Below are 27,913 nucleotides of genomic sequence, written 5' to 3'. Positions count from 1 at the left end.
ACCGAGATCAAATCAAACATTATTTTAAAACTATATGCTATAGGATAGAATATTGGAATATTCTGGTTGTTGGAAAAATATTTCTAGAAAAAAAAACAAACTTACTTGTAACACGATTAATTAAATATTTTAAAAATCAACTCTTACAACTAATGTTACAACATTGGTGTTATCTATTGCACTAACGTTATAACATTGGTATTGACTAGAGATCTGCGCCAAGCTGCCGATGAATTTGACCGGCGTAAAATAGGCGTAGCGAACATTCATTTTATGTTATTAAAATATCAGCTTCTTTGTTAATTATTCACCATATTTCAAAATAATAATTCCTATTAAAGTTCCTAGTAGATTAAAATGGAGAGGCACCCGGTCCCATTGGATGGCGCATGAATTCTGGTGTTGTTGGACTGTCAAACTCCACAGTACATTATCTGCTAACTTTCAAATGTAAAAAAAAATGGTAATGAAGGTTTATTTATACGATGTCTTAGTGTTGTTTAACACACGAAAAATGTATGTCGCACATTCACGCCATACGCGCCGCCGGTCTAAAAACCATCAGACACGTCGGCCGACGATTTTACGATTGGCGCACATCTCTAGTACTAACATTATAACATTGGTACTAAAGTTATAACTTTGCAAGTTGTCAGTTTGGTGACCAGCACATAAGGTCCAATACATGGAGCTATCTTCCAAAAACAAATATGTTTGTTTGGATATATGTATATTAAGCTAATCACGATTGCGATATAATATTTCAGTATTTTTTCTGACGATTTGTCATTTTTCTTTACTTAACCATGCTAACTTTTTGATGAAGTAATAAAACTTAACACTATTTGTGCTGTTCGATTACATAACACTAATGAGGTAAAAGTTTAATATTAAACAATTTGTACGTATAATAGTAGCCTACATAAATGTAGAGATTGACAAAATGTCAATGGCACTAGAATCAGTCTTACAAGTTTGAATAGGACACTAATTATCACTATCGGTCCCTTACAAAAATGACACTTTTGATCATTAGTCCTAATTAGGCACAAGTTGTAAACTTAAACAATGCACACTTATCGCACAGCTTACATGATTAATTGGTGTTATTCCTACGAATATTATTCTAGCACCAAAAACCAGTGTTCAAAATTATCACGATATATATTTTCTTCAATAAATTGTCTGATAATTATCATTTATATATATCCCATAATTATCCATGCAATGACAAACAGTGAGAAAACTAAATAAACACAGAAAAATCTTCGGAAAAAGGATTTAGCTAGTGACTTTTTTGAGATTGACATTTGGTTGCATCTCTGATACAAACACGTGGGGCGACAATGCGAGCTCTAGTATGTTATTGTTACAATGAATTTTTAAAATCGAAGATAATAAAGGTATATTTATCAATGATAATTGTCGTGTAAATTATAAATGATAATGTTAAAAACCACTAGAATATGTGAACAAAAAATGATTATATTACATCCAAATGTCGAACACTGGTCATGGGTGTACCTATGTCGCCAGACTACACATTTGTCGAGTATTTGGTACTAATAAAAGTTTTAAAGGCGACATGTGGCATAAAAAATCACTAGCGAAGCACTAGAAAATATGAATAACAATCTTAACATCAAGTAATTGTGGTCGGTTAACTTCAGCGGGGTACACGGACATTAAGTATCTTTCCTGTAGTCATTGCATCAGTTTGGGATTAAAAAAACTATTAGGATACTAGAAAATATGAACAAAAATAATAATATGAATATCATCCAATTGTGGTTGTCCGACTACAGCTTTACCGGGCGACACAGGCACTAGGGTTCGCCCCACCAATTTCAACCTCGCACTGTTTGGCACTAGTTCCAACTTGGACAACTCTAGTTTTAATTGTGGGGTATTTTCGTATGGCATATTTGTGGGTATTTCTTGTATTTCGCCCGACCAGGTATACGGCTCACCTGTTATTTTGTTATAGATTGTTATTGAGCCATTTCGTATAAGTTCCGGTTGTGATGACAGTACCTTAAAGATGATAAAACTATTATTAGACATTTAACTTAGTAGTATTAAAAGACAAAGATGCCAGATAATGCTAAACAACCACTTGGTCTCAAACTAGGAAATTTTCGAAATTACGATAATAGTCTTGGTATCTATTATTTATACATTTTTAACCGACTTGAAAAAAGGAGGAGATTCTCAATTCATTTTGTATGTATGTTACGTGATTACTCCGGCATTTGTAAACCGATTTTGATGATTTTTTTTTGTAGGGAAGATGGTACCTCAGTATTGGTTCCATTTAAATTTGAAGAAAATATTCCACCTGTAAGAGTGGCAAACTAGGGGATGAATCCGGTTTCGCGCACTTTCCGGTAACCTATTTCAATAAAACTTGGCAAATAGGTGTAAATCCACGAACTTTTGTGAACTTTTTTATTATATTTTGTATATTTTAACTGTAATTAATTTCCTTTATTTATTTCTGAGACAGACTTTTCTTTCTATCTTAATTACTATTAATCCGTTCATGGAGAGTAACGGCGTTTAATTAAAAATTAAATATCAGAAATATAGTACAGGATATATCCTTTCCGTACATAGTTCTTCTAGAGAAGTACTGCTACCTTACCCATTTCTGCCGCCAAGTAAGGTAATATGAGTATGCTGCGTTCCGGTTTTGAAAGGTAACGGTGTTGGTAAAATTACTGGCACATGAGACCTGTCAACTTGTCTCAGGGTGACAGGCGCCATAGCAGTGCCCCTCTGATCTATGCGATTTAAAGCTCTGAGCGGCACTGCAACAGCTACAGATGGGTGAGTCGCTTACGTCACCTGGTCTCATAGAGAAAAGAGTAACGAAAATCACGCAAGGTCACCTAGAACACTAAAATCAGAACTAATTTTAGAAAACTTAATTTCTCAAATAGCACTCACAGTTCGGCCATAACGGTAGTCAAAAACAGAAGTCGTAAACATTTTAAAAGATGAGACTCACCGACAAAGAAGCCATGAAGCAATCAGGGTCCTCAAATTTGACACTGACCGTGTACAAATAGGTTTCAAATTCGCTGACGTGGGACAGCCACAGCTGTTGGTTGACCACGCTGCCGAGCTTGTACGTTATGTTCCATTCATTTTTGTCTTGATGCACCAACTTTTCTGCGTGTTCCTGTAATATTTGTAATCGTGGACCGAAAGATTAAGGTGTGTTAGGTATTTTAGCGGAGGCAAAATTGAATACAATCTGCAGGCGAGTAAGGTACAATTCACATAGTAACGGTTAAAGGTTTGAATCAGTCAATCATTTATTCATTAACAATATACATAATTGTGATTTAATGTCATGGATTTAAAATTAAAAATCGTACAAATTAATAAAAATACAGAGTCAAATAAATTATTAGAAAATAAAATAGTGAATTAACAACAAAAAATGTCAGGTCAGAAGTGTATAAGATAATTATGAGTCACAATGAACAATTTAAAAAATCAATAAAAAATAAAAAATTAAAAAAACAAAAATTTATAAAATCGTAAATAGTTATTGATAGATTGTGAACGTTAAAATTTTACCACAAATATCTGGGGGTCTGCTCTCGATCTCCGTCCGATAACCGTCCGAAACAATTACTGCCAAATAAGCAATACTTGACCAAATGAAAAGACGCGTGATGCGAATGAAGCTTCATACTGGATACTTGTCTTTTAATTTTGTCGAATATTACTTATTTGACAGTAATTGTTTCGGACGGATGTCGGACGGAGATCGAGAGTAGACCCCCTGGATTGTGAATGTTACGACGTTATAATGATTATTACTATATAAATATTTTTTATTGTTTCTTTTTTATAATTGCGTTATTGCTTTCTTCATTCTTATTTGACAGTTGGCCTACAAGTATCAAAATCAATTTTTATTCGTACACATCATAAGAAGTAATTTGTTTATTTTTAACCGACTTCAAAAAAGGAGGAGGTTCTCAATTCGACTGTTTTTTTTTTGTATGTATGTTACGCGATAACTCCGGTATTTGTGAACCGATTTTCATGATTCTTTTTTTGTTGGAAAGAGGGTCCCATTTAATTTTGAAGAAAATCATCCGCCTCTAATAGTGGCTGTTCACGCATGAAGATTCATTTTTATAAATTGCGCCTAAATTTTATTATAAGGAGCAATTATTTTAATGGTTGATTTTGCTATTCTCCAATTCAAGGCGTTTTTCTCTCTCAATATACTTTGAGTAGTGTGAACCGATTTTTATTATCTCCTGTGTTAAGTGTCGTATAGTGGAGAACAAGGGGACATTTCATTAAAACTTGCCAAATAGACGTAATTCCACGTACTTTTGAGGTCGGTTTTTTAGTACTCTGTACTGAGATTGTTATTGACTTAAAATGGAACACTTTAAAACGTGTCTCCTCTTTGTATTTTTAATAGACACGACAATCCGGGAGGGTTCGATGCCAGGGCTGCCAGAAGGACTTGTATGGCCTACCTTTATTTCTCTCGTGAGTTGGGTGTAATTTGTGGTTGTCTATGCGTGTCCATGGCACCCGCGATATAGGGCTTCTCGAGCTATAATTGTGTGTTCTTAACGTACCCAGTAGTAGAATACGTTTCATATAGATTTTTTATTTTTTTTAATTATAAGTAAGTACGTGCATTTGAACTCCATTTCGCCTGATGTAAAGTGATGCTGAGGTCGACGATGTAACAAGCATACTTAAATAATGCCTTTTCACTCTCGCCTTGAAAAGGTCCAAATTATAGTGTTCGGGGAATAAGTCCGCAGGTAGGGAGTTCCATTCTCTAGCCGCTCGCCATATAAATGTGGAAGCGAAACGCTTAGTGCGAATCCTGGGAATATCCACAATAAAGGGGTGGAATCTCAACACACGTCTAGTCCCCCGATGATGAAAAGAGGAAGGCGGAATCAAATTATGCAATTTCATCGCACACTCTCCGTGATATATCCTGCAGAAGCCCGATAAGCAGGCGGTGTTCAAGGATCTGCTTCGCCTCTACTAATTCCAAATAATTTAATTTATTAATTTAAATAAATAAATTATATTAAAATTAATTTATTATAGATATTTTATATATATTTACCTTCCTAATGTGGTACTCGAGGATGATCTTGGGTCCAGCCCAATCGCACAGGATACACTGCATTCTTATATCCATGCCAATTCGCTCCATGTAGTCCTGGAAGTCAGAACAATACAATTGTAGAACTACCCTCGGGGGCAAATAAACTGATACACCGTGACCTAGATTTTATGTTGCATGTCGTTTATTTCCACCATAACACCAGAAAACGACATGGAGCGTAAAAATTCGTCGTGGTCTATGTTTGCTGTTAGGTGTACAAAGTAGATTACACGTGGAATTTAGTTTTTCTATACGTGTTAAAGATAAGATCACACAGAAAATGTGAAAAGGTTTGGGTGGCGCACGCACAGGTGTTTTATGAAAATAACTTAAGTGCTTTATAGCCGTTTCAGCGCGTTACGGAATTGTACACAAAATGCATATAGATATGGCACAATTTACATAAATCAGTAATAATGCCTGTAGGGCCATTCCAAAGTGACGGGTAAGTAAATAAGTTAAGTAATTTCTCCCTAACTATTGGTTAATTAGACTTAAAATGAAAATTCGTGAGGTCCGTTGGTTCGTTCCGTGGCTTAGTTGGTATAGCGTCTGGCACAGATTAATAATTATAACAAACTAGTGGAGTAATTTCACAAAAAATAATTGAATATCAATTCAATAAAAATTTAATTAATAAGTGAATAGCGACATCTCTCGCCAGGACTGGTAGCTGTAAAGGTACTAACTGGGTGATAAATCTTTCATAGATTTCTCATAGATGGCGCAACGACTAAAAAGTCGTTGAAAAGCCAAATACAAAGGACAAGATGCAAGCACATTGAAAAATTCGTGAGGTCCGTTGGTTCGTTCCGTGGCTTAGTTGGTATAGCGTCTGCAACGGTATGCAAGAAGACGTCGGTTCGAATCCGACCGGATCGAAGGAATTTTTTCTGAGTGTTCGATCTTTGTATTAATAATTTGGAGTCATTTCACAAAAAATAATTGAATATCAATTCAATAAAAAATTAATTAACTTTCTTTTACTTTCTAAAACTTTTCTTTTGAAAACAAATTCTCATTTTGAACACAATCGGTTAATAGTGCTTGAATGCTCCGAGGATAGTACATCTATTTCTTTCATATGATTTAGTATGTAGTCAGACAGTCTCTGGCTGGCTAGCTGACATCTAACAAGAGCGAGATGGAACGCTCTTGTTAGATGTCAGCTAGCCAGCCAGAGACAATAATTAACGTTTAAAAAGTCAAATTCATCAACCTGGCATGCTATTCCCGTTCAACTTTGTGTAGGTCATGATACGAATTTAAGCAATTCAGTTTTACCACGTCAAGTGAATTGCATGGAACTTGGCTGGCTGGTTATAAGCTCATAGTAGGCCCCCAGGACGCCGTTGGGGCTGTCACGTTTCTGCAGTGTCTCAGCCATGTTCACTGACGCGCGCGTACATAGTTTAAACGGATGTTGTACGTAAAAAGTCGGCGTCGCTACTGAAGAGAATAAGTGACAGCCCCAATAGCCTCCTGAAGACAGTTGCTGACAGGAATGAGTGCCCAATTACGAGGCACTTAATAAATAATATAAAGTCCCTGGTAAAATATAAGTAAGTATACGTATATATTTTATTATTATTTGTTATAATTATTAATACAAAGATCGAAGACTTACAAAAAATTCCTTCGATCCGGCAGAACCGACGTCTCCTAGTAAACCGTTCCAGACGCTGTGCCATAGGGTGGTTCGATCTTTGTATTAACAACTAAAATCATATTACTAAGTGTAAAGATAAGTAGACCAACTCCCGCCTGTTCGACGCGTCAAAGCCAAGGCCTACACGTCTCTAGGAGCGTAGGGTTGTCACATTATTTTAGTTGTACCTACAGGTTGCAATACATGATTTTTTTTAAAAGTACCTATACATCACAATATTCTCGTGCTATATTGAAAACAACCTTTGTCATATGCAGTATTTACATATTGATATTTGTACATCAGTAACGCGTATTGGTATCTCGATTATGGGAGTATGGTTATGAAATAAAAATGAAATGTTAAATAATTCTGATTTTGAGACACTCTTGTTCAAACAACCATTAACACGTCTACTAATTTGGCTTAACTTTTTCAATACCGAGCGAACGCATGAACTCTATAATGAAAGGCGCATGCGACAGCCCGAGCTATGCAACTCGAGTGCACCATGAGATTTTTGCGAAGATGTACGTTCCCGTACACGGCGCGCACACATACAAGCCGCGCTGATATATGCTAAAACTTTTTTCTTAGAGGAAAATCGAGCCCACTATAAGAGGTCGATGCAGTACAATAACATATAAATACCCCATCTTGACTGATGATCTCAAGGGCGTCTTCTACCATTTCCGGAATGCTAGCTGTCGTATCCATTACATGGCTCTGCGTCTCTTCCGATGACAACGACGTGCTAAACGCTGGAAACACATCATATGTTGCTACTGTTTTTTTTTATGATACCAAATGACGGGACGATCAAATAGCTCGCCTGGTGGTAAGCGATACGCTTGTCCATAGTAGCTGCAGTGCCACTCAGAGCTTTAAGTTGCAAAGATCTGAGGAGTTCTGCCACTGCGCCCGTCTTCCATAACATAGGTTGACAAGTCCCGTGTGCCTGTAATTTTACCAGCATCCTTACCCTTCAAAATCAGAACGCAAATAATGTTCACATTCTGCCGCCAGGACAATATAATAATAAAGTTTTAAATTGGTGGTTTTGCCAGATATTAAATTTAAAATTTATTATGACAACTGGTTCCTATCGCGTCATTTACGACTAGAATCCGGAGCGGGTTCTCAGACAGTATATTTCTACAAGTTCCAAACCAGTTCTAAAGAACCTTAATGCAGTTCTGTGTGCAGCAGATTAAAAGCAATAGAACTCCTTGTGAAAGATTCATCTAGGAAAGTGTCACCTTACTCATTTCTGCTTCCTGGGTGCTGGTTAAATACAAACATACGGGACCGTCAATTTTATGGCTCAGGGCTCGTTCCAATTATGTTGTAATGTTTTATATATCGTTGGACGACTGTAGCGTCTAGCCTGTTCCCACATCACGACTATCTGTCGTGACTGTGTCGTTTAGTTTATCGTTGAACGACTGTCGTCTAGCTGGTTCCACTAGACCGTGACGACAATTTATCGATTCACAGCAGCTGCCTTATCGTTTGCACGACAGAATCGTTTGAACCTGCGATTACCTGTCGTCACCGCTTTATCGTTACGTTTTATTTATCGTCAGACGACTGTCGATCTAGCTCTTCCCATTGACACGACAGTCTGTTGACGTAACGTCTAAAAAGTCAACAGTTAATAGTGTTGTTCTATGAATGAACAAGTTCATTTAAATATATGTATAAGCCATGACATTTTAATTTGCACGACTACCTGTCGTTACGACATAATGGGAATGCGCCCTTAAAGTATATCGACTGTGAACTGGCAATCGGTACTATCTCAATTTGACAACTTTACAGGTGAAGAAAAAAATTGTTTGCGTCATTTATATAGCATATGGTTTATTAAATAAAAATACCTAGTTTTTAAATATTTTTATTACACATATATGTATACTACGAATTTTTATTTAATAAACCAGTAGGGCTAGCACGATAAGGCGCGACTAGCGAGAGAGCGACATAAAGTGCGAGATACTGCTATTCTCACATAGAGATGTCGCGCTTTATGTCGCTCTCGCGCTAGTCGCACCCTATCGTGCTAGCCCTACAGGTGCCTATATAAATGTCGCAAACAATTTTTGTCTTCACCTGTAAAGTTGTCAAAATTGAGATGGTACCGGTTGCCAGTTCATAGTCGATATTGCACTGAAAAGGGCCCAACTCAGCAAATACTGCGGCGGAACAACAGCGCTAGTTTTCAGTGGACCCTTTTCGAAATGGCTGACAATAAAAGTTTAGGTGCCAATATCTCGAAATGCAAATGGATGGGAGGGCTGAAAAGTAAAGGCGTGGTGATGCTTACCACCAGGCGTACAACTTATTCGTCCCATAATTGATATCTTATATGATATAAAAGACAAAAAGCCTAGCTCATAAATACGAATGAAGTAAAGCATTAAGTAGACCAGTTTAGACCAGTTTAGACTATAGTAAAATGCTTTCTTACCTTTATGATATTTTCGTAGCGTGATATCCTGCTCGGCTAGGTTGAAGAAGTCGCTCATGCGCGAAACGTCGTCGGTTGTATTCAAATATTCGTATTGTTCGGGCTCATGCGCTGTGAATGTGTTATAATCATAAGAAATATTTATTTTTACTATCATGATATTAATTTATTTTCAAAAAACAAAGATCTGCAACAGGCACATAGAGAAATCAGTAAGTTCTGCTGCTTCGAGCCAACGCTCAGTCGGTAGAGCGGTAGCAACGTTAAGACAACAGCCCGGTGGTTCAAGTGAGTGTTCTGAAGAGTTATTCAACCTTATCCCTTCCTCTCCTTTCCATCAGCGGACCACCCGTGCCGGACTGCGTTGCCACAGTTGGACGGTCAGTTCAATACCGTCCCGCACTAAAAAGTTTGGCAATTCGTTCTTATGCCAAACCATCAAATTGTGGAACCAACTCCCGGCGCATGTATTCCCTCCCCTCTATAACATCGGGTCCTTCAAACGTAGTGTGAAGAAGCATTTGGCCAGACCGGCAAAATGATAGTGACGGAGTGAAGATATTTGTGTTTTCCATCCGTTACTCTCATCTCTGGACTGTATTCGCACTTTCCATCAGGTGCGGTGCAGTCATTTTGCCGAGTCACAATAAAAAAAAAAAATCAAAAAAAAAAAAGTACAGTCGGATCGAAGGTTTTTTTCTCTGTGCTGGTTCGATCTTTATGATCAATAATAATAAGACTATTTATTTACTATTAAGTGATAGATGTTAAAGGTTTAGAACTGTTCAGTGTAAAACGGTGCATAGTGGAAGTGCAAGGAAATAAAGCGGTGACTTACAAGCAGGTTGAAACTCGGCAGGCGGTGAGCTGGTCGACGGAGCCATTCTAAATGCGCCACACATGCAATCAAAGTCACACTATGCTACAGATTCTTTAGGGCGCGATACCATGATGTCGTCACGTTTTATTTGTCGTTGGATGACTGTCGCGTCTAGCCTGTTCCCATATTACGACTATCTGTCGTAACAATGTTGTGGACGTTTATTTTATCGTTGAACGATTGTCACGTTTAGCTGTTCTACTAGATCGTGACAACAATTTAACGGTTCACGGCAGCCGCCTTGTCGTTTGCACGACAGAATGTCGTCCCATTTTTATCGTAACGTTTTATTTATCGTCTGACGACTGTCCATTTAGCTTTTCCCATTGTCACGACAGTCTCTTGTCGTAACGTCAAAAAAATCGTGAACGACAGTTAATCGTGTTGTACTATATGTGAACAACTTAATATAAATATACAAGCCATGACAATTTAGACTACTATCTGTCGTCACGACATAATGGGAACGCGCCCATACTTTAAATTCATCTAAACAGTCATGCCGTCCACTTGAGTTCAAAACAGCTTTGTATTTTTGACCAAAAAAAATACGGGTGTTGTACACAGTCTCTACAGAAAATTAAAATAGTTGCATTTTCAACATCATGTTACAGTATCAAAGTAAATCTAATTTGCTCGGATATAATATTTTATGCTTTAAAAAAGTTTAATACAATTTACTCGATACAATCAATATTATCATAAGTAAGTAAGTGTAGAACATTTCGTTATAGATGGAGGTGAAAATGTGAGACCTGCTCCCCGATAAATACAAAACGGGCAGTGACCTATTCACTCTCAACAGAGAATAGGCACTTTTAAAGCTCTTTCCATTCCTGTTTGCATTTCAGTTACCATCAAGTGATATTGTGGTTAAATACTTACTAATAATTATAATATTACTACTTTAGCCTAAAGCTTATGAAGTATAAGGCACGCGTCATAGTAGTAAGAGAAATATCAGGAATCTGTTTCCCAACAAATACAATATGGGCAGAGGCCTATTCACTCTCACCTCGACCTTCAATGAGTGGATAGGTACTTTTAAGGCTCTTTCCATTCCCGTAAACGTAAATGCATTGGAATATCGACAATACGCTGTTACAATGATTGTGTGGAATAGCAGATTGTGCACCGTATCCATTGTGTGACTGTGATGTACTTTTTTTATTATACTATCATCAAATTAGTCGCAAGCACTTTTGATGAATGTGTGGAGGAATTATCCTATTACAGTGTTTTTTTTTTAACTGGGACAAATGGGGCAATCCGAAGCCAATCAACCCGCAATCAACCCAAAGTAGATTTCCCAATAGTGTTCCATTAAAAAAAACACTGTATAAGCGAATGCTCCAGTGTTAAAGCGACTCACATACAGCCAGCGTTAGTTGTGACATTTTGTAAGTAATGTCCACTTGCACTAAATTCAAGCACGTCTGAAACCAATGCTTGTAATGCAAAACACTCTTAATACATTGTGTTAAGATTGTCTTATCAATTTACGATTGGTTTAAGACATACTTAAGTTTAGTGCCAGTGGCCATTAGTGCGTAGACACACGAGCCGCATTGCAGTGGGAATGCCGCCATAAACGGCTGCAATTTGGAATCGCGATGCAGCTCGTGGTCTACAGCGTTAACAATGGAAAATTATTTGCAAAAAGATTCCAAAGCATTGTTATAGAAATTATTAAAACATCCAAAGGTTTTGTGCACTGAATTAGTTGGAATAGTTTAGTGCCACAGGGTATACAAGAAAGTACAGTCAGCCATGAATATAGCTACACAAATTAGTACTTACACAGAGGATATTAACATCGTGCTGAAGACGCACGTTGTGTTGTCAGAAGTAGCTACTTGCAGCAGCGGTTTCTCCTGATGAGGTAACGTCCGTATGTTGTAAAGTCTTTCCAATGCTGGTGGGTTTTGGGACTGCAGTGGGATACTGACTGAAATGTTCAAATAAAAGTACTTGTAGCAGGCTGAAAATTACTTGAACACAAGAGTAATGGAGTAGCCTTTTAAAAGTACTTGTAGCAGGCTGAAAATTACTTGAACACAAGAGTAATGGAGTAGCCTTTATCGTACATATTAACTAATTTTTATATATATGATTATGTCGAATTTTGTACAAATTCACTTAAAGAAATAATAAAGAGTTGGGTAGATACATATATACAAATATTACTACAAATGTGAAAATAAGTGTGTACTATAAGAAATGTACCGATATTCCAACTAAACGTAAACTCAAATATCCGTAATTTCGAAAACCGATTTATAATAAAACCGTTACGCTTTCGAGTAATTTTGATGCTTTTCACAAAGACAAAATTAGCTTTTGTTTTGTAATCTTCCTAAAAACATACATTTCACATTATGAAAATTCGAGCTAACGTTATTTCGGGTAAATGTATTTTCTGACTTCTGATAGGTAATCCCAAACCTTAAAATATTCTTGTACGCGTTTTAATAAGTACAAGAATATTTTGTTAGCTATTGCTAACGTTTAATAAAAAATAATTTTAAAAATAATAAAATCAAAGTGACTCTGTAGTTTCTTTGTTCTAAATATTTCAATCGCTTGTGGTTTGAACAATTGAAAATGACCAAGAAGTTTATATAAGCTTCTTGAAATTGACGTAAGGGGTCTCTTTCCATCTTTTGCGCATGCAATGTGTAGAAAAAGGGCAGTTAGCTATTTGATTATTTTGTGTGCTTTTGTAATTTATATTTACGATTCATTTATATAAAAATTAAATACGATAAAACTGTACAAAATAACATTTTTAAATGAGAACTATGATAACACCAATATATTTGTTTAGTGAAAATATAATACAAATTCCTGTTTTTACACTTTATTGCAGTAATTTTTACAAGTTATTATTGTATGGCACTGCATGATTGACAACCGCGCTCTCAGTCGAACAAACGAAGACTGTTGCGCGATTGACGCTCTGTATGTGATTTAACGCCTTATAGGTGCGGACACTTTTTTATTATTGTATGGCACTGCATGATTGACAACCGCGCTCTCAGTCGAACAAATGAAGACTGTTGCGCGATTGACGCTCTGTATGTAATTTTAACGCCTTATAGGTGCGGACACTTTTTAATGCGAACCCGATGTCCATTTATTGGTAGGTCAATGGCTATGAACGAAACATAATCAACAACGGCAAAGAAAATGGCGCTAAAAACATGTACATTTAAATTTGGAATTTAATTCTAAAAGTAATCTATAAAATAGACTATATATATTTATATTGTCTTTTTTTAGATTTAAATTCCAAATTTAAATGTACATGTTTTTGGCGCCTTTTTCTTTGTTATTGTCGTTCTTTAGATATGCATAAAAATATATGTCTTGTAGAGACTGCTGCGAATCACTAGAGTACTATTTTTCAAATTCCAAGCCTCGGAGTTTGGCTGCTTTGGAAATTGACGATGGCATTGTTAACCTATTTCATAAACACCCGACGAAAAAAAAGGGTAGTTATAAGTTTGAAGCATTTGTTTGTATATCCGTGTGTCTGTAACTCCCAAACAACTGGGCTGATCTTAAAGTGTTTTTTTTAAAGAATTTCACAGGGATTTTAATTCCACTTGTCCGATCGACTTGAAAGTACTCTAGTACCAGTAAAGCTCCTTGTAAAACAGTTCGCCCAGGGAAGTATTGCCACCTTACCTATTTCTGTTTCCAACGTGCGAAACTACAGGCACGTGGACCATGTCAATTTATCGCTCATTTGGTGCTACATGGATGTAATTGTAATTTTGGCTTAATTGAATTATCGAGTTCTTAGGTTTTCGTTTCGATAAGTAGAATTTACTGTATTTTTTGGACTTTTTAAAATTACATTAAAAGGTACTTGTACTACGAGTAACTGCACTTGCAAGTAGTTTCCTATAAGGACCGGAACAAGTATATAGTAGTAGGTCGAAGAACAGGAAAAATGATTGGAACATGCACACTCACCTTTTCTTTCGTTGCGCTGGCAGCAATTCCGCCTGGATGCGGCCGCTACAGGAGGAAATATCCTCAGGTTCACTACTGAGCACAGTACAGTGTATTGCGAACAAAACAAACTATTAAAAAAACACAATCGCGCTAATTAGCCATTTTTATGATGCACACAGTTCAGTGTCATAGGTTAGACTATCGTCTTATTTTTGTTGCCAACTCATTGGCCAGTGAAAGAGATTACAGCAGCAAAGTGCGCATGTTGGAGGAGGATGGAGGATATAAAGGAAGGAAGTCCTCGCAAGTGCTAAGATCTACCCTATACTATTTTTGATTAATGTCTAATACAAAAAAAGAAAATATGAAATCCAACATACCTTATGTTTAATTTTACAAAGAAAACATTCTAATTTACGCTACATTAAGTTTTACAAATTAATTTATTGAATTAATTTTTATTAAGTTCAATTTATTATTAATTAATTTTATGTTTGTCTGCGCTGAATGTCTGCCTCCCGCGAACGCCATCGTAACGCACTTATAAGCGGGCCCCTTCAGGCCCCGCTGCATTTTACGTGCGCTGCGCCCAACTGACTAGTCCAACATTCTAATATTCAATATTTTCTTAAACCTAAGTGTATACAATACTTTACTTTTAATTATAAGGCTTCATTGTACATACCTAGCTAAGGGACGAGTTGTATTTTTTTCACCTCGAGTTACTCGATTTTTGGTGGGAATAGGCCGGCGAGAATTCAATTCTGTCTCTCCATGTCTCGTCTGGCCTCGCCGGTAGAGAACCACCTTTATAGTTGCTTTATTTTGTAATTTTTTACTAACCTCTGTCAGCATCAGAGACTTGCACGTAGAGCGGCCTAGTGACGTCACGACTGACGTCATTGAAGTTGCTGAACACGTCGTTGATCTTCGGCAGACGCTGCTCGTTGGCTTGGTTGCGAGGTACGTCGCGTGCGATGCTTAGTCTTTGGGTTCGCACCTACAATTTTGTACAAGTTTATATTACAAAAATATCTAAGGATCAAAGGCATATGTGATTGGTTCTTAGAAACTTTTGATGTGTGTATTTAGGCAAAATTAATAATGGTGATATACTTTTGTTTTTGAACATGTATTTAAGATTGAGCTATGAATAAGAAATCAACAAGTTCTTGGCCATAGAAGCAAGCGCGCTCTGGGACGGGGTTAAAAGATGACAGAATGGTTTTCCATAAATAACCGGAAATTTATATTACTTAAAAGATTTATACTTACTTACTTACTTAATAAAACTATGGTGATAAAGATATTGTTAATATGTTGTTTATATTTTATTTTTTTTAAATTACTATATGAAAATATTATTTTCCAAAATGTATGTTGCACTGGTGGCGATATTCGAATAAAACCTTGATTGTGCTGTTGCCTGATTTGGTGGTTGGTGGATGCCAATAGGGTACTTCCTTTTAGTGACCTCTTCAGATATTTTTGTTTTTTACAAGTCATGTTAATTTTAAAATAATCGCTACTTGCAAATTTTTTTGTTATTATGCACTATTTTCAAATCATAATCTATTTTAAGGGGCAATAACAAAAATTGGAAAACTGATAAAAATAATTAAAAAATAACATAACTAGTACCAACCACATATCATGTTCATTTATTTCATTCGCATAGAATTTTCAGGTTTTTGCGATTGTTATACATTGGTAATAAAAATATTTTTTCATCGCGTATATTTGTTTCTTCAAACAAACCAATCGTTTCGGGTTCTATACAGGTTCCATGATCACAGTTGATTGAGATGGAAAAGCCATCAAACAGTTATATTAATTAAAAACACCCTATTAATAATAATAACGCACACACTCAACACAGCCCCGCTCTAGGGAAACCCTGTGTCGCGGGTGCCATGGACACACACATAGACAACCACAAATTACACCCAAACTCACGAGAGAAATAAATGTAGGCCATACAAATATTTCTCCCGGCCCGGGAATCGAACCCGAGGACCTTTGCGTGGCAGTCCGGTATGGTAACCGTTCGGCCACGGAGGCAGTATTATATTAGGCATAACTGGTTGATGACGTTATCATTTAAAAACAAATATACGCGATTTCGATCCGAAAAAAAAAGTTCATTTCTAATAATTATATCAGTTTCCCAAAAAAAACTATTTTTCCAATTTATATCACAATTTAGTAACAGTAAAGCTCTTTTTCAAAAAGCTCTTTTTCAAAAAGCTCGTCCAAGGAAGTACTGCCACCTTACCTATTTCTGCCGCCAAGCAGTAATGTATTCAGCAGCATTACTGTGTTCTACTTTTGAAGGTTAAGGGTGCTGGCGAAATTACAGGCACATGGGACTTGTCAACTTATGTCTCTGGGTAACGGGCGCAGTGGCAGCGCCCCTCAGATTTTTTTAAAATTATGTTTTCATATTTTGACGACCTCCGCGTTTTCAAGTCGCTTGCACACCGGTTTTCATGGTGTTGCCACCTTTTAGGTCCCGGATTCGATCCCCGACTGGGTCAATGTAGAAAAACTAACTTATTGTCTCCAGGTCTGGGAGTTTATGGTACCGTCGTTGTTTCCGATTTCATAACACAAGTGCTTTAGCTTACTTTGGGAACAGAGTGATGTTGTATAATATTTTATTTATTTATTTATATCGTAACTTTTTTCACTGACCTGTTCAGCCCTTATCTTCTTATGATAATAAACAGAGAAATCACCGTCTTCCCTAACTTCATTATTTTGCCCAAACTCCACAGTGTTTAAAGCATCGTTTTGTGTTGCATACGACATATTGGCAATGTTCGTTCCAGACATAATATACTCCGAGACATTTGGATTTGTGAATGTTTGTGCGTCTATGTTGCTATTTATAATATCCTGAAATCAAAGACAAAGTTTAAATGTATCATGAATTCATACAGTCGCTTCAAAAATAAAAGTATAACTTTTGGCTGCCAACTTTGTAAAAATCGTAGAAAACTATTATTTCGCCTTACGAACGCCATCTACTGGCTATTAGATTACATAAAACCGTGAAAATCCGCCTTAACATGCTGAACCTCCTTAGCGTCAAAGTACAATAAATAAGACAAGTAGGGCAAATAACGCCAGTTTGACACATCAACGCCTACACATCGCTCCGAAGGCGTAGGGTTGTCACATTATTGTTTCATTTATATCTACAGCAGGGCTAGCACGAAAGGCCCGACTTACACGAAAGCGACATAAAACGCAAGATCTCTATGCGAGAATAGCAGTATATCGCGCAAGTCGCGCTCACCCTACAGATTGTAAATATAAAAAAATAATGGATTCATCACAGTATTCTCGTGCTATATTTAAAATAACCTTTATTAAACGTCGTACTTACGTGTTGATATTTTCATACCAACTTCGCAGATCGTTATCTCGACTTTGAGTCACTCTTGTTTAAATCTCCATGAACACAATAATAAACACATGTACTATTTGATGTAATTTTTTCGCTTCGATTTTATAAGGAATGGCGCGTGCAATGACACGCGCTATGCAACGCGAGTGCATCGCGAGTATACCAATGTGTGCGGCCATACACGGCGCGCGGCGTGCGTGTATCTGTGCACGCCCTCTTATATGAGTTACCCTACTTGTCTTATTATACTATGTTAGCGTCTTCTAATTTTATATATAATAAGGTTGTCTGGTACATTACAGCAAATTCACAATTTAGACTTTTTTGGCAAAATTTTACCTTCTTTCACAAATTATCGATAAAACTGTCGACAATATACTATATTTTACGAAAACTGACAACCCTGCTAATGTCATTTTACTCTATCTTCAAAAAAGACAGACTAGCTTATTCCAACATATCGAGGCAAAATCTAATAAGTATGTGAATACTCGTGAAATGAGTTACGTAACTCATTGTATTCATATTTTACTTTCATTATATTATTAGTGAAATATCACCATTAAAAATATAATGAACACACAAGTTATTGTTACCTCATTAGTCCCAGCATATACCTATATAAGCTATTTGTTATGTTCATATATTTATTTAACGTACTTGTTTTTTTGTTTGTTTGTTTACACTGTCAATGAATTATTATTTTATATATCACATGACGGACAAGTCATGTGCCTGATGGTAAGCTATACGCCTGTCCATAACAGTTGCAGTGCCACTGAGAGCTTTAAATCGTAAAGATCTGAGGGGCGCTGCCACTGCGCCCGTCACCCAGAGACATAAGTTGACAAGTCCCAAGTGCCTGTAATTTCACCAGAACCCTTACACTTTGTAGCGAATCGCTGCAAATCTCTTTGTATATATTTTATAATATGTCTTTTTTAAGCTTAGTTTTATATTTAAATTCTAACTTTAAATGTGTTTGTTTTTGGCACCTTTTTGTTGACTTTATCTAGGGTTTGCTGTTTTGCTTTGATAGCTACGTGGTGTTTTGTAATAAAAATTAATAAATTGTGAGAATTCGACACGAATTTCAACGGCGGCAGAGCGGAGTCCGCGCTGTCGCCGCGCAGCGACCGCGTGCGTCTAATTGTCATGGCAAAATAAGCTCTATTTGTTTAGCTTTTACGTTTTAATTGAAATGAGCGTTCCGGGCACGCGGGCTAGCCTGGCTTGAATTTGGTCTATGCGGCGGCCGCGAGGTAATTTTGTTGAGAGGAATTTAAATGTTGTTGCATAATAAATAGAATTCAGATTTGCCATTAATGTACATGAAGGCGTGTAACTGGGCGCTAAGTGCATTTGCTTGGCCTTGCTCACCTTTTAACTCATTGACATAGTCCGCTACACACTTTAAAACCGTGTTTTGTGTATATATCTTTTTTTGAGAATTTAATAAGCTTGTGTCTGCTAGTGGGAAGCAATAAACCCTTTATCTATCTATATGTCTAAATAATAAATAAATAAAAAACCTGTAGAAAAATTGTTGTACACACGCCAGCGTCTCAAGCTACACATAGACGTATCTTGTTCCATTAAACTGGAGGCGATTTTCGAACAAAAATGTGTAGTCTGATGTGCCGTTGTCCGTACCTGAATTGTAACTTCGACGTTCCGATAACTATTTTGACTTATAGTGCTGCTTGAATTCAATCGTTCATAAGTTTTTGGTGGTTTGTGAACTATGGCGTTTATTTTTGATATTTTTCCATCTGTATGCCGAAATCCTATTCGTTGTAGGCTCGGGTAATTCATTGTGTTAGTTTCTGGTGCTTCGATTGGGAGCAATGAGGTGATGCGGCGGTGGCGTTTCTTTGTTTGTGGAATAGTGTTCTGGAAAAATTTATAAATTTAACTTTAAATGCTTGCTACATCAAAAGTAAAATAAGAAATCGTTGCCTTACTTTTTCAAAATCGTATCTTAAAGCACAAAGTTACTGAAATGCAATAAATGGATTGTATATAGAAACTGTGCAGGCTGATTTCACATCACTATTCCGTCACATTCACACGCTGGCTTTTACCTATTATTAAAGTAATGCCTCCAAATTAACACCCTTGATAATAAATTTAAAATAAACAGAAAATTTTGCCCTCTCCTGACTAATCACTCTTTATAAGAAACGAGTTTGTGAAAGTAAGGTATCGAAATGTGTTTTGATTAAATTTATTATCTTATACAGGGTTATTTTTATACTAGATTAGTAACATCATAAACAACAACTGTTGTTCCGTAACTTTGACAAAACAATTTAGTTACAAGAATTGGAGAGGATGTGGGTTATATTTTTCTGTATTAATTGTGCAATAAACATGTTTGACGTAACTCCACTTATTCCATTCTTCCATGAGAGGTGCGAATGTTAAAGATGAAATTGGCTTAAAATGTTACTTAAAACGTCATTCAGTAATGATGCAATGAAGAAGTCATACTATTTACATTTCACAGGTTAAATATTAAATTTATTTATCTATTCAGATTCAAGTGGTCGGTCAGGGGATCAAATACCTTAGGAGACCCCCCCAGTCAGTGTCTTGCCAACGTATGCATAGCATCGACACGACGCGTCGTCCGCGTCGCGGCGACACAACGCCAGCGCGGCGTCAGTAAGCGACTGTTGGTTGTCTACTCCCGTTCCCCGTACAACACTCGTCAGAGACAATTATTATGAAATACGTAAGTAATACTCGACCACCGGAGAACAGGAATAGACCCCCTGAATAGTGCCGTACGTCGGGTATACGCCACCGCCGCGCGAACGTTGTGCGTACGTCGACAAGACGCTGACGCTCGAAAGTCGCTAGTGTGGGGGGGTCTCTAAGGCGTAGAATGTACTTATTCAAACCAGTGACTATTTAATAGAGAATGTTGAACTTACCGAACTAGACAAAAATTGACCGTCATTCCTCAAACAAGACACACTGTTCAATATACTTGGCCTGCATTTCTTCACAATACAAGATGTTGTCACATTCAACTTGGGGAATCCATTTTCACACCGTATTATACTTATATGTGCTTTCGGACTTTGAGTTTTTATAACTCCAATTATAGAATTATTCATAACGGAGTAATTTGGTTTTTTATAGGACTTCAAGTTGAAGCTGCGTAGTACTCGGTCACTACAGTTTTGGGAGCTGAGTAAGGGTTGATTAGCTTGGCATCGGACAAGCGTTTGACATAACTGAGGGTTGGATTCACTAAAGCTTTGGCGTTTTGGAGTATTGCTTATTGGTGGAGATTGACTCGTATTGGTGGATGATATTTCTGTTGCCTGAAATATGAATGGATTTTATCATTATTTAATTAATACTGAGATAAAGGTAGAGCACGCCTTTCCTATTTTGATAATCTGTGAACTTTCAGATCATAAAATAAATTTTAGTCCACAAAGTATTAATATAAATTCAATTCTAAACAAATTGTACAAAATGAGAATGAATTAAATTATTGTTAAGAATAGCAAGTGATTGATAAACAGTTCTTGATTCCGTGCCCACATAAACATAGACCCCCATTTGGAGTTTCTAGTTCTTTGGTTACAATTATTTGTGTCTATACACAATTTGGAGTAACTAGGTATGTAACTTTTAACTCTGAAAACTTAGATGATAAAATAGAGGGTCAGAGATAAAACATTATACACCACCATGACGAACGGATTACACAAACGTTAAATACAGTTTTTAAAAGCAATTTTATTGCTCATGTTATAGTTTTTTTAAACAAAAAACACAATGTACGGACAACAGCACATCAGACTACACATTTTTGTTCGAAAATCGCCTCCAGTGCAATATATAATAGTGCAATATAATAGTGCAAACAAGATATGTCAATGTGTAGCTTGATGTGCTGTTGACTGTACATATTGCTCTGATCCCAAAGTAAGTAACTAAAGTACTTGTGTTATGGAGATTGGAAAAAACAATGGTACTACAAACATCCAGACCCGAGACAATAATATATGTATATAAAAATAATTTTTCTACATTGACCTGGTCATGGATCGAATCTCACCTCGGGACCTCAGAGATGGCGAGACCATGAAAACCCGTGTGTAAACCACTCGCTCGACCACAGAGGTTAATTAGTAAAGATCAAAATACAAAAAAGCTCAAATAATAAAATAAAGAACACACTAAATATACATATGTACATTAATGTACAAACACTAAAATATAAACACTGTCAGTCTTTAATATATATTTTGGTAGTGTCAGTGTGCGAATAACGTAACGTTTGTTTGTCATAAGACAATTTCAATACTTTGCAAAGTTATAGCTAAGGCATACTGTACCTGCAACTTTACTTTCTTTTGGTTTCTTTTTTTCTTGCTCTGCGACAGCTGCTGTCTCTCTAATTTGACTCGTTGTACTATATCCTGGACATCGGCTTCACAGCAGTTTTTCTTGGCAAAGATCATTTGAACTAAATACATCTTCTGCAATATTGTAAAATATAAAAAGTGTGAAAGGTTCCCATTTTGCCAAATTAAGAGGGGTTCAAGGATCCTCCTATGTCACCGCATTGCAGGATGGAGTTTGCAAACAGTGAGCCGTTAAGTGCTGTAAAAACATTAACTTCCTGTTCACAGCCACAACTCTAGATAGACAGCTAGGTCTGTATACATTTATTTGTCATGTGAAGAGAGCGGATGATTGATGACCAAATGAGAAGAAAGGTTTGAGTACAGCTTAATGGATCAAATATTAACTGCCTCCGTGGCTGAATGGTTACCATGCCGGACTGCCACGCAGAGGTCCCAGGTTCGATTCCCGGGCCGGGCGAAATATTTGTATGACCTACATTTATTTCTCTCGTGAGTTTGGGTGTAATTTGTGGTTGTCTATGTGTGTGCCCGCGACACAGGGTTTCCCTAGTGCGGGGCTATGTTGAGTGTGTGCGTTATTATTATTATTATAATAAATGTCCTTAACAATGCCAGGTGCTAAGGACTGACGACAGAAGGCAAGGATGTATGCCATATAGCAAGTGGAAGAGTGGTCTTTGCCTACACCACTAAGAGATTGGGGGACGATGTGCGTATCTGAATAATAATAATAATGTGCCTGAGAATAATAATACAAGTAGAAAAACTAGGTTCTTATTACACACATACACACACCCTCAACTTCGATACATGTACTGTTTCAAGTTGATTTTAGTCTGTAAATGCGACTAAAACCATTCAAAAGGCTGAGAAAAGAATACAATATTTATTATTATAAAAGAATAATTATGTGTATGTAAATGTGGTTACAAACTGGAGAATTCAATTCCACAAGCAACAGAATTCACTCTGGGGCACTACCGAGAACGTCCAGACCAGAACCAATTTAGAAACATCCATTTCCCAAATTGGTTCTAAAGGGAATCAATTGCCCGCAGTGCAAACATTAGGCCACATCAATATAATTAATTTTATAATATTTTCTGAACCCTTGTTTTGATCTTCACATTTGATGTAATTTACTGTGGCAGTAATGTGAATTGTATTTGAAACTAAGGGGTAGGGAGGTGTTGTATCCATACATTGTGACCTGTACTGTTCTAATGTATGTATGTCCAAAATTTTATTATTATTATTATTTCTTTTTACTAACATAGTCACTAAGAAAACTGTTACTAACCAATTTATGGACCCCTTTGTCTGAATTAAAGATAAAATAAATAAATAAATAATAAATTATTATCACAATGTTACAACTCCAATAGTGTCATAATTCTTTGTCCAAAGTTGTCCTAATTGGTAGCGATAGTTGGTTATCACTACCAATTAGGACTTTAATAGTATCCCACGACCTTTCAGTTTTTTTTTCTGAGGGCTTAATGGTATTTAACTGCATGGATAAGAGAAAAAATAAGTTATTGCAAAATTCTGAGTATCTAGACAGAAATGATGGCAACAGGTACAAAGCAGTTCCTGAATTTTTTTTATGGTAAATCCATATACTGTTTGACTTGGTTTTAAATTTTAGTTACGTTAACTATACACCAATAATTATGGACCACTGGTAATACTGAGCTTCAAAGGTATCAAAAAGCGCTAACAATCTTTATTTAGGAACAGGCCTAGATAGGTTCAATAATCATATTGCGGAAAGATTATGAAAAACTATGTACTATGTTCTTGATTTGCTGTGTAGGTCCTGGTTACGAATACTACCACCCCCTAGAGGTCGAAGTGACAAAGAATCGATTGGAAAGTGAAGTTAACAAAGTTCGTGTGAATTAATAGATACTCACTTTTACATTAGATGGAAGACCCAGAGACTTCGCCAGCTGCTGTAGAAATCTATACGAAAATTTATTCAGGCTTTCTTCACTATATTCGTAATTGTCAGCCATGATTAAATCAAAATAAAATCTTAAACATGTATATTAAGTGTTGACACGTGCTTGCCAGTCTTGTGATTTATGCAAAAGAATACCTTCGTAATTAAAATGTCGATTACAGGACTGTGAATTAGTTATAGTTACCGTCTTTTGATTCAATTAGAGACAAAAAATAATTGCGAAAAGTTTTTGCGTTTCACTTCACTTCACTTTTTATTTTTATGGCTCCATCAATATGAGAACTGATGATTTTGCCAATGTCACAGTTGAAAGAAAAAAAAACGAAACAAAAAAAAAAAAATTTTCGCTAAGCTCTAATAGGACATTAACCGGTGTTGGTAAGTTGGACTACGGGAGTACTCAGTTGAGAATGTAAAACAAAACAGCAAAACAATATTTATAAATATATGTTATTTAAGTGGATAAATTTACATAGAGTAACAATATGGGGGGAGAACACTAAAGTTAAGAGGTTGTTTATGTTAACGGGGCGGGGGAATTTTGGAGAAAGTAAGTTATAAAGTGGAACAGCAATATTAGGACAATTGAAAAAAATGTGTTCCAAGGTACCGTCTTCTAGGCCGCACTCGCACAGAGAGTGATCTCGAACTCTGATTTTACGCAAAAATACAGGTGTGCAAACATGGCCTAAGCGCAAACGAATAATAGTGGAAGTGATGTTTTTAGGCAAATCGCGACGTTTAAAAAACCAGGGTTTAGTGGGTAGATTTGGTTGGAGATTACCATAGTGTCTACCAACAGTTTGTCGTGATTCCTGCCAAAGGGCCGACCAGGAGGCTAGCATTTGGGGTTTAGTCATGGCGAGCAGATCTCTGGGAAAGCACTTACAGTATTTGCACACGCCAATTCTTGTCGCATCCTTTGCAAAGGCGTCTACTGCTTCGTTGCCACTGATCCCAGTGTGACCGGGAATCCAGGCCAGAGTTACCTCAATTCCCGCACAATGACATCGGTACAGAGCTTCCTTAATTTGGAGGGTGATGGAGAAATTGTCTTTGGAATGAAACGGTAGCTTAATAATGTCTTGGAGGCAACTTAGTGAGTCTGAGAAAACCAAACATTTATTAATTTTATGGGACTCAATATATAAAATGGCTTCGAGTATTGCAATTGCCTCTCCCGAAAAGACCGAATTCAGATAGGGGGATTTAAAACTGAGTACGACATTGAACTTGGGGAACCAAACCGCGGCTCCCAAGTCGCCATGTTCGTGTAATTTTGAAGCGTCGGTAAAAACAGTAGTCCAGTCATGCCATTCTCTCTCAACTATATCGTTGAAGACTTGGTTTGCTCCAGGGGTATCTTTCATGATGCCAAAACTAAGATAGACTGTTGGGCTGTTGTTTGAATTTACTACAATAGCAGATAAAAAATCTGTAATTGAATATTAATCTGTAATGACGATTGAAATTGATTCAATGTACTAAGTGAACTAAATTATTTTAATAACTTTTACTTCACATTACGAAGCTTATTTAAATCAACAATAGATGGCAGTATAAGAAACCGTGAAAGTATAGGTAGGAAGTAATTTTTACAATAATCAAGAGATGTCGCGTTACAATACGGAAATAAAACAGGTAAAGGCTTTTAGAAGTTTATTAAAAATCAAAAATGCTTTTCAAATTAATGATTAAAACGCTTTCCAATAAGAGGTAATTGTATAGCTGTGTGATCGCTCCTTCTTTGATCATTTTCTATGACTCTTCTGAATGGGTGGACGGGGTTCGTACTAAAAAAAAAAACCATTTTATTTGACTATTCCCCACTAATTCAGTACTTGCTACGCAGTGGGGATTTGTGGAAATCGTCTCCACCAAGATATTATTTTATGTATCAGGTATATTAAATTGTAGGTGATAGATTAGGTGTTTGCCGTACTACATTGACATTCAGCGCTAATGTCCCGTCAATTTACGATTACGACACAGATTAATTAATTTAGTTTCATAAGTTTTAGTCTTATAAGGATATTCTAGTCGATTAATAAAAATACCTGAGTTTTCTAAGAAACAGTCTAGCTGTAACTAAAGTTTAAAATAGTAGCAAAAATAATTAATAAAATAATTCTGAAATCGTGAACAGTGCTTCTATTCGCTCACATTTAAATGATTAATGTGAACAAAGTTAAATGTTTACGTCTTGATGATTTTGCTAATTGTTTACATTTTTCAATGTAATGTTTTAGTTTTGTAAATGTTCCAGTCGATTATTGTAAATATGTTATTTTTTTAACAGTCGAGCTCGAATTAACTTTTTTTTTATTTCCATTTTTAATAAAATAAAATAATCGTTCTTCGTGTGTTTCCGTATACAACCCAACAAAATACATTTATAATTTAAAAGAACTTGTACTTTATGATCAATATATTGTTATATTATGATGAATATAGACTACAAGACACTTTGAACATACTTGTAGTAGAACGGAGTTGACTTTTCTTAGGAGTTCAAGGAGAACGATAAGCAAATTGTTTGAGTACACATTTAAGGTAATTCAATATTATTTAATCATAATATTTTTAAGAATAAAAACTCCAATGTAGTAATTTAAACTTATTTATTCGTTGTCACTTCGTAGAAAGGTCTACAATTCCAAATTCACAATTTCTGTTCACTAATTATTTTTCCTAATTACTTAATTTAATAATCAACTTTTATATTCGACTTCTTTCGAACGAGCAGCCCACAAGACTGTTCGCCACCGCATTTTTTCTTTTTCCTCCCTTCTACCCCTACTTCTTTTCCCTCCAATGGATACTCGCTTTTGATTGGTCAGTATAACAACCAATCAAAATCGAGCATCAGTGGCGCCACAAGTACATAAAAATAATACTTATGGCGCCAAAAATAATATGCAACTAGAATATATTCTTTAAAATTAAGGGAATCATGACAATATCTTGATGGGATTTATTTTACTACATACAGGGCAAGAGCACATCAAGTTACACATTTAAGATTTAAATATTCTATGCCGCTTACGATCGAGCGATCACGAAGAACGGTCCAAAGTACAAAGTGTCAAGATTGACGTGCTCTTGACTGTACTTCGTTGGTGGGGATTTGTGGAATAAAAGCTTACGATCCCCACTAGTGAGGATTTGTGGAATAAACCTAGCAAGTCCATAAAATAAGATTAAGAGAACAAAATATTAAATATCAACTTAGTTTAGGTAGGTACATATTTAAATGAAGTTGCATCATTAGTTTTTCAATATTTTGCCCTCTTTGTGAAGAATATGAAGGTATTTTTAACCGACTTCAAAATAATGTGGAGGTTCTCAAAATTCGACTGTATTTTTTTCGTGTGTATGTTACGCGTTTACAACATTTCGATTTTTTTGTTGGTACTTCTTATTCCACCTCTATGGCATTTATTCGACACGAATTGGTGTGAACGAACGCCACCGCGCGGTTGAGTCGCCGAGTGGAATCCGCTTTGCCGCCGCGTAGCGACCGCGTGCGTCTAACTGTCATGGCAAAATGCGCTCTATTTATTTAGCCGTTGTTGCCTAGTAAATAGAATTGAGGTTCGCCATTAATGCACATGAAAGCGTGGTAACTGGGAGAAAACTTAAAAACGCGAAAACTTTCGCCTCGTGTAACTAGACGTTAAGGGTGACACTTTCCGTTAACCGATTTCAATTCAAGTTTACGAACAAGGTCAACGAGCAGTAGCTTATAAATGTGACGTTTTCAAGTGTACATTTATTTTACATAAAGAATAAATGATTATTTGACTTTGACTTTGTTTTATACTTGGCAAATAGATGTAATTCCACAATTTTCTGAGGTCGGTTTTGGTAAAATATTTTTGTTAAGATAACTTTTGAAATTATGGAGATAATTTCATCTTTTTTATTGAATTTTTCGGTTAAACACCGTGAAAATTCTATAAAAAAAAATTAATAATACAATTTCATAAAAGTGTCATCAACGTCAGGTTGTG

General features: G+C 36.3%; 1 protein-coding gene across 1 annotated transcript; it reads right to left on the bottom strand.

Annotated features, from left to right (window-relative positions):
- Positions 1 to 9: 9 nt before the first annotated feature.
- LOC113227425 lies at positions 10 to 23,952 on the bottom strand. The gene is made up of 13 exons (XM_026460345.1): positions 23,851 to 23,952; positions 21,902 to 22,045; positions 20,480 to 20,875; positions 19,194 to 19,433; positions 16,823 to 17,026; positions 14,972 to 15,128; positions 11,966 to 12,113; positions 10,124 to 10,170; positions 9,286 to 9,396; positions 7,467 to 7,576; positions 5,126 to 5,221; positions 3,011 to 3,184; positions 10 to 2,034 (listed from the first exon to the last, which is right to left on the bottom strand). The coding sequence occupies exons 1-13, from the start codon at positions 23,950 to 23,952 to the stop codon at positions 1,744 to 1,746; spliced, it is 2,220 nt and encodes a 739-aa protein (XP_026316130.1). The 3' UTR covers positions 10 to 1,743.
- Between the last annotated feature and the right edge of the window lie 3,961 nt (positions 23,953 to 27,913).

This window comes from Hyposmocoma kahamanoa, unplaced genomic scaffold (assembly GCF_003589595.1).
Source record: "Hyposmocoma kahamanoa isolate Upper Pololo Valley unplaced genomic scaffold, ASM358959v1 210, whole genome shotgun sequence".
Lineage (NCBI taxonomy): Eukaryota > Metazoa > Arthropoda > Insecta > Lepidoptera > Cosmopterigidae > Hyposmocoma > Hyposmocoma kahamanoa.
Note: the sequence above shows the minus strand (reverse complement) of the source record. Positions and strands in the feature narration are given on the sequence as shown.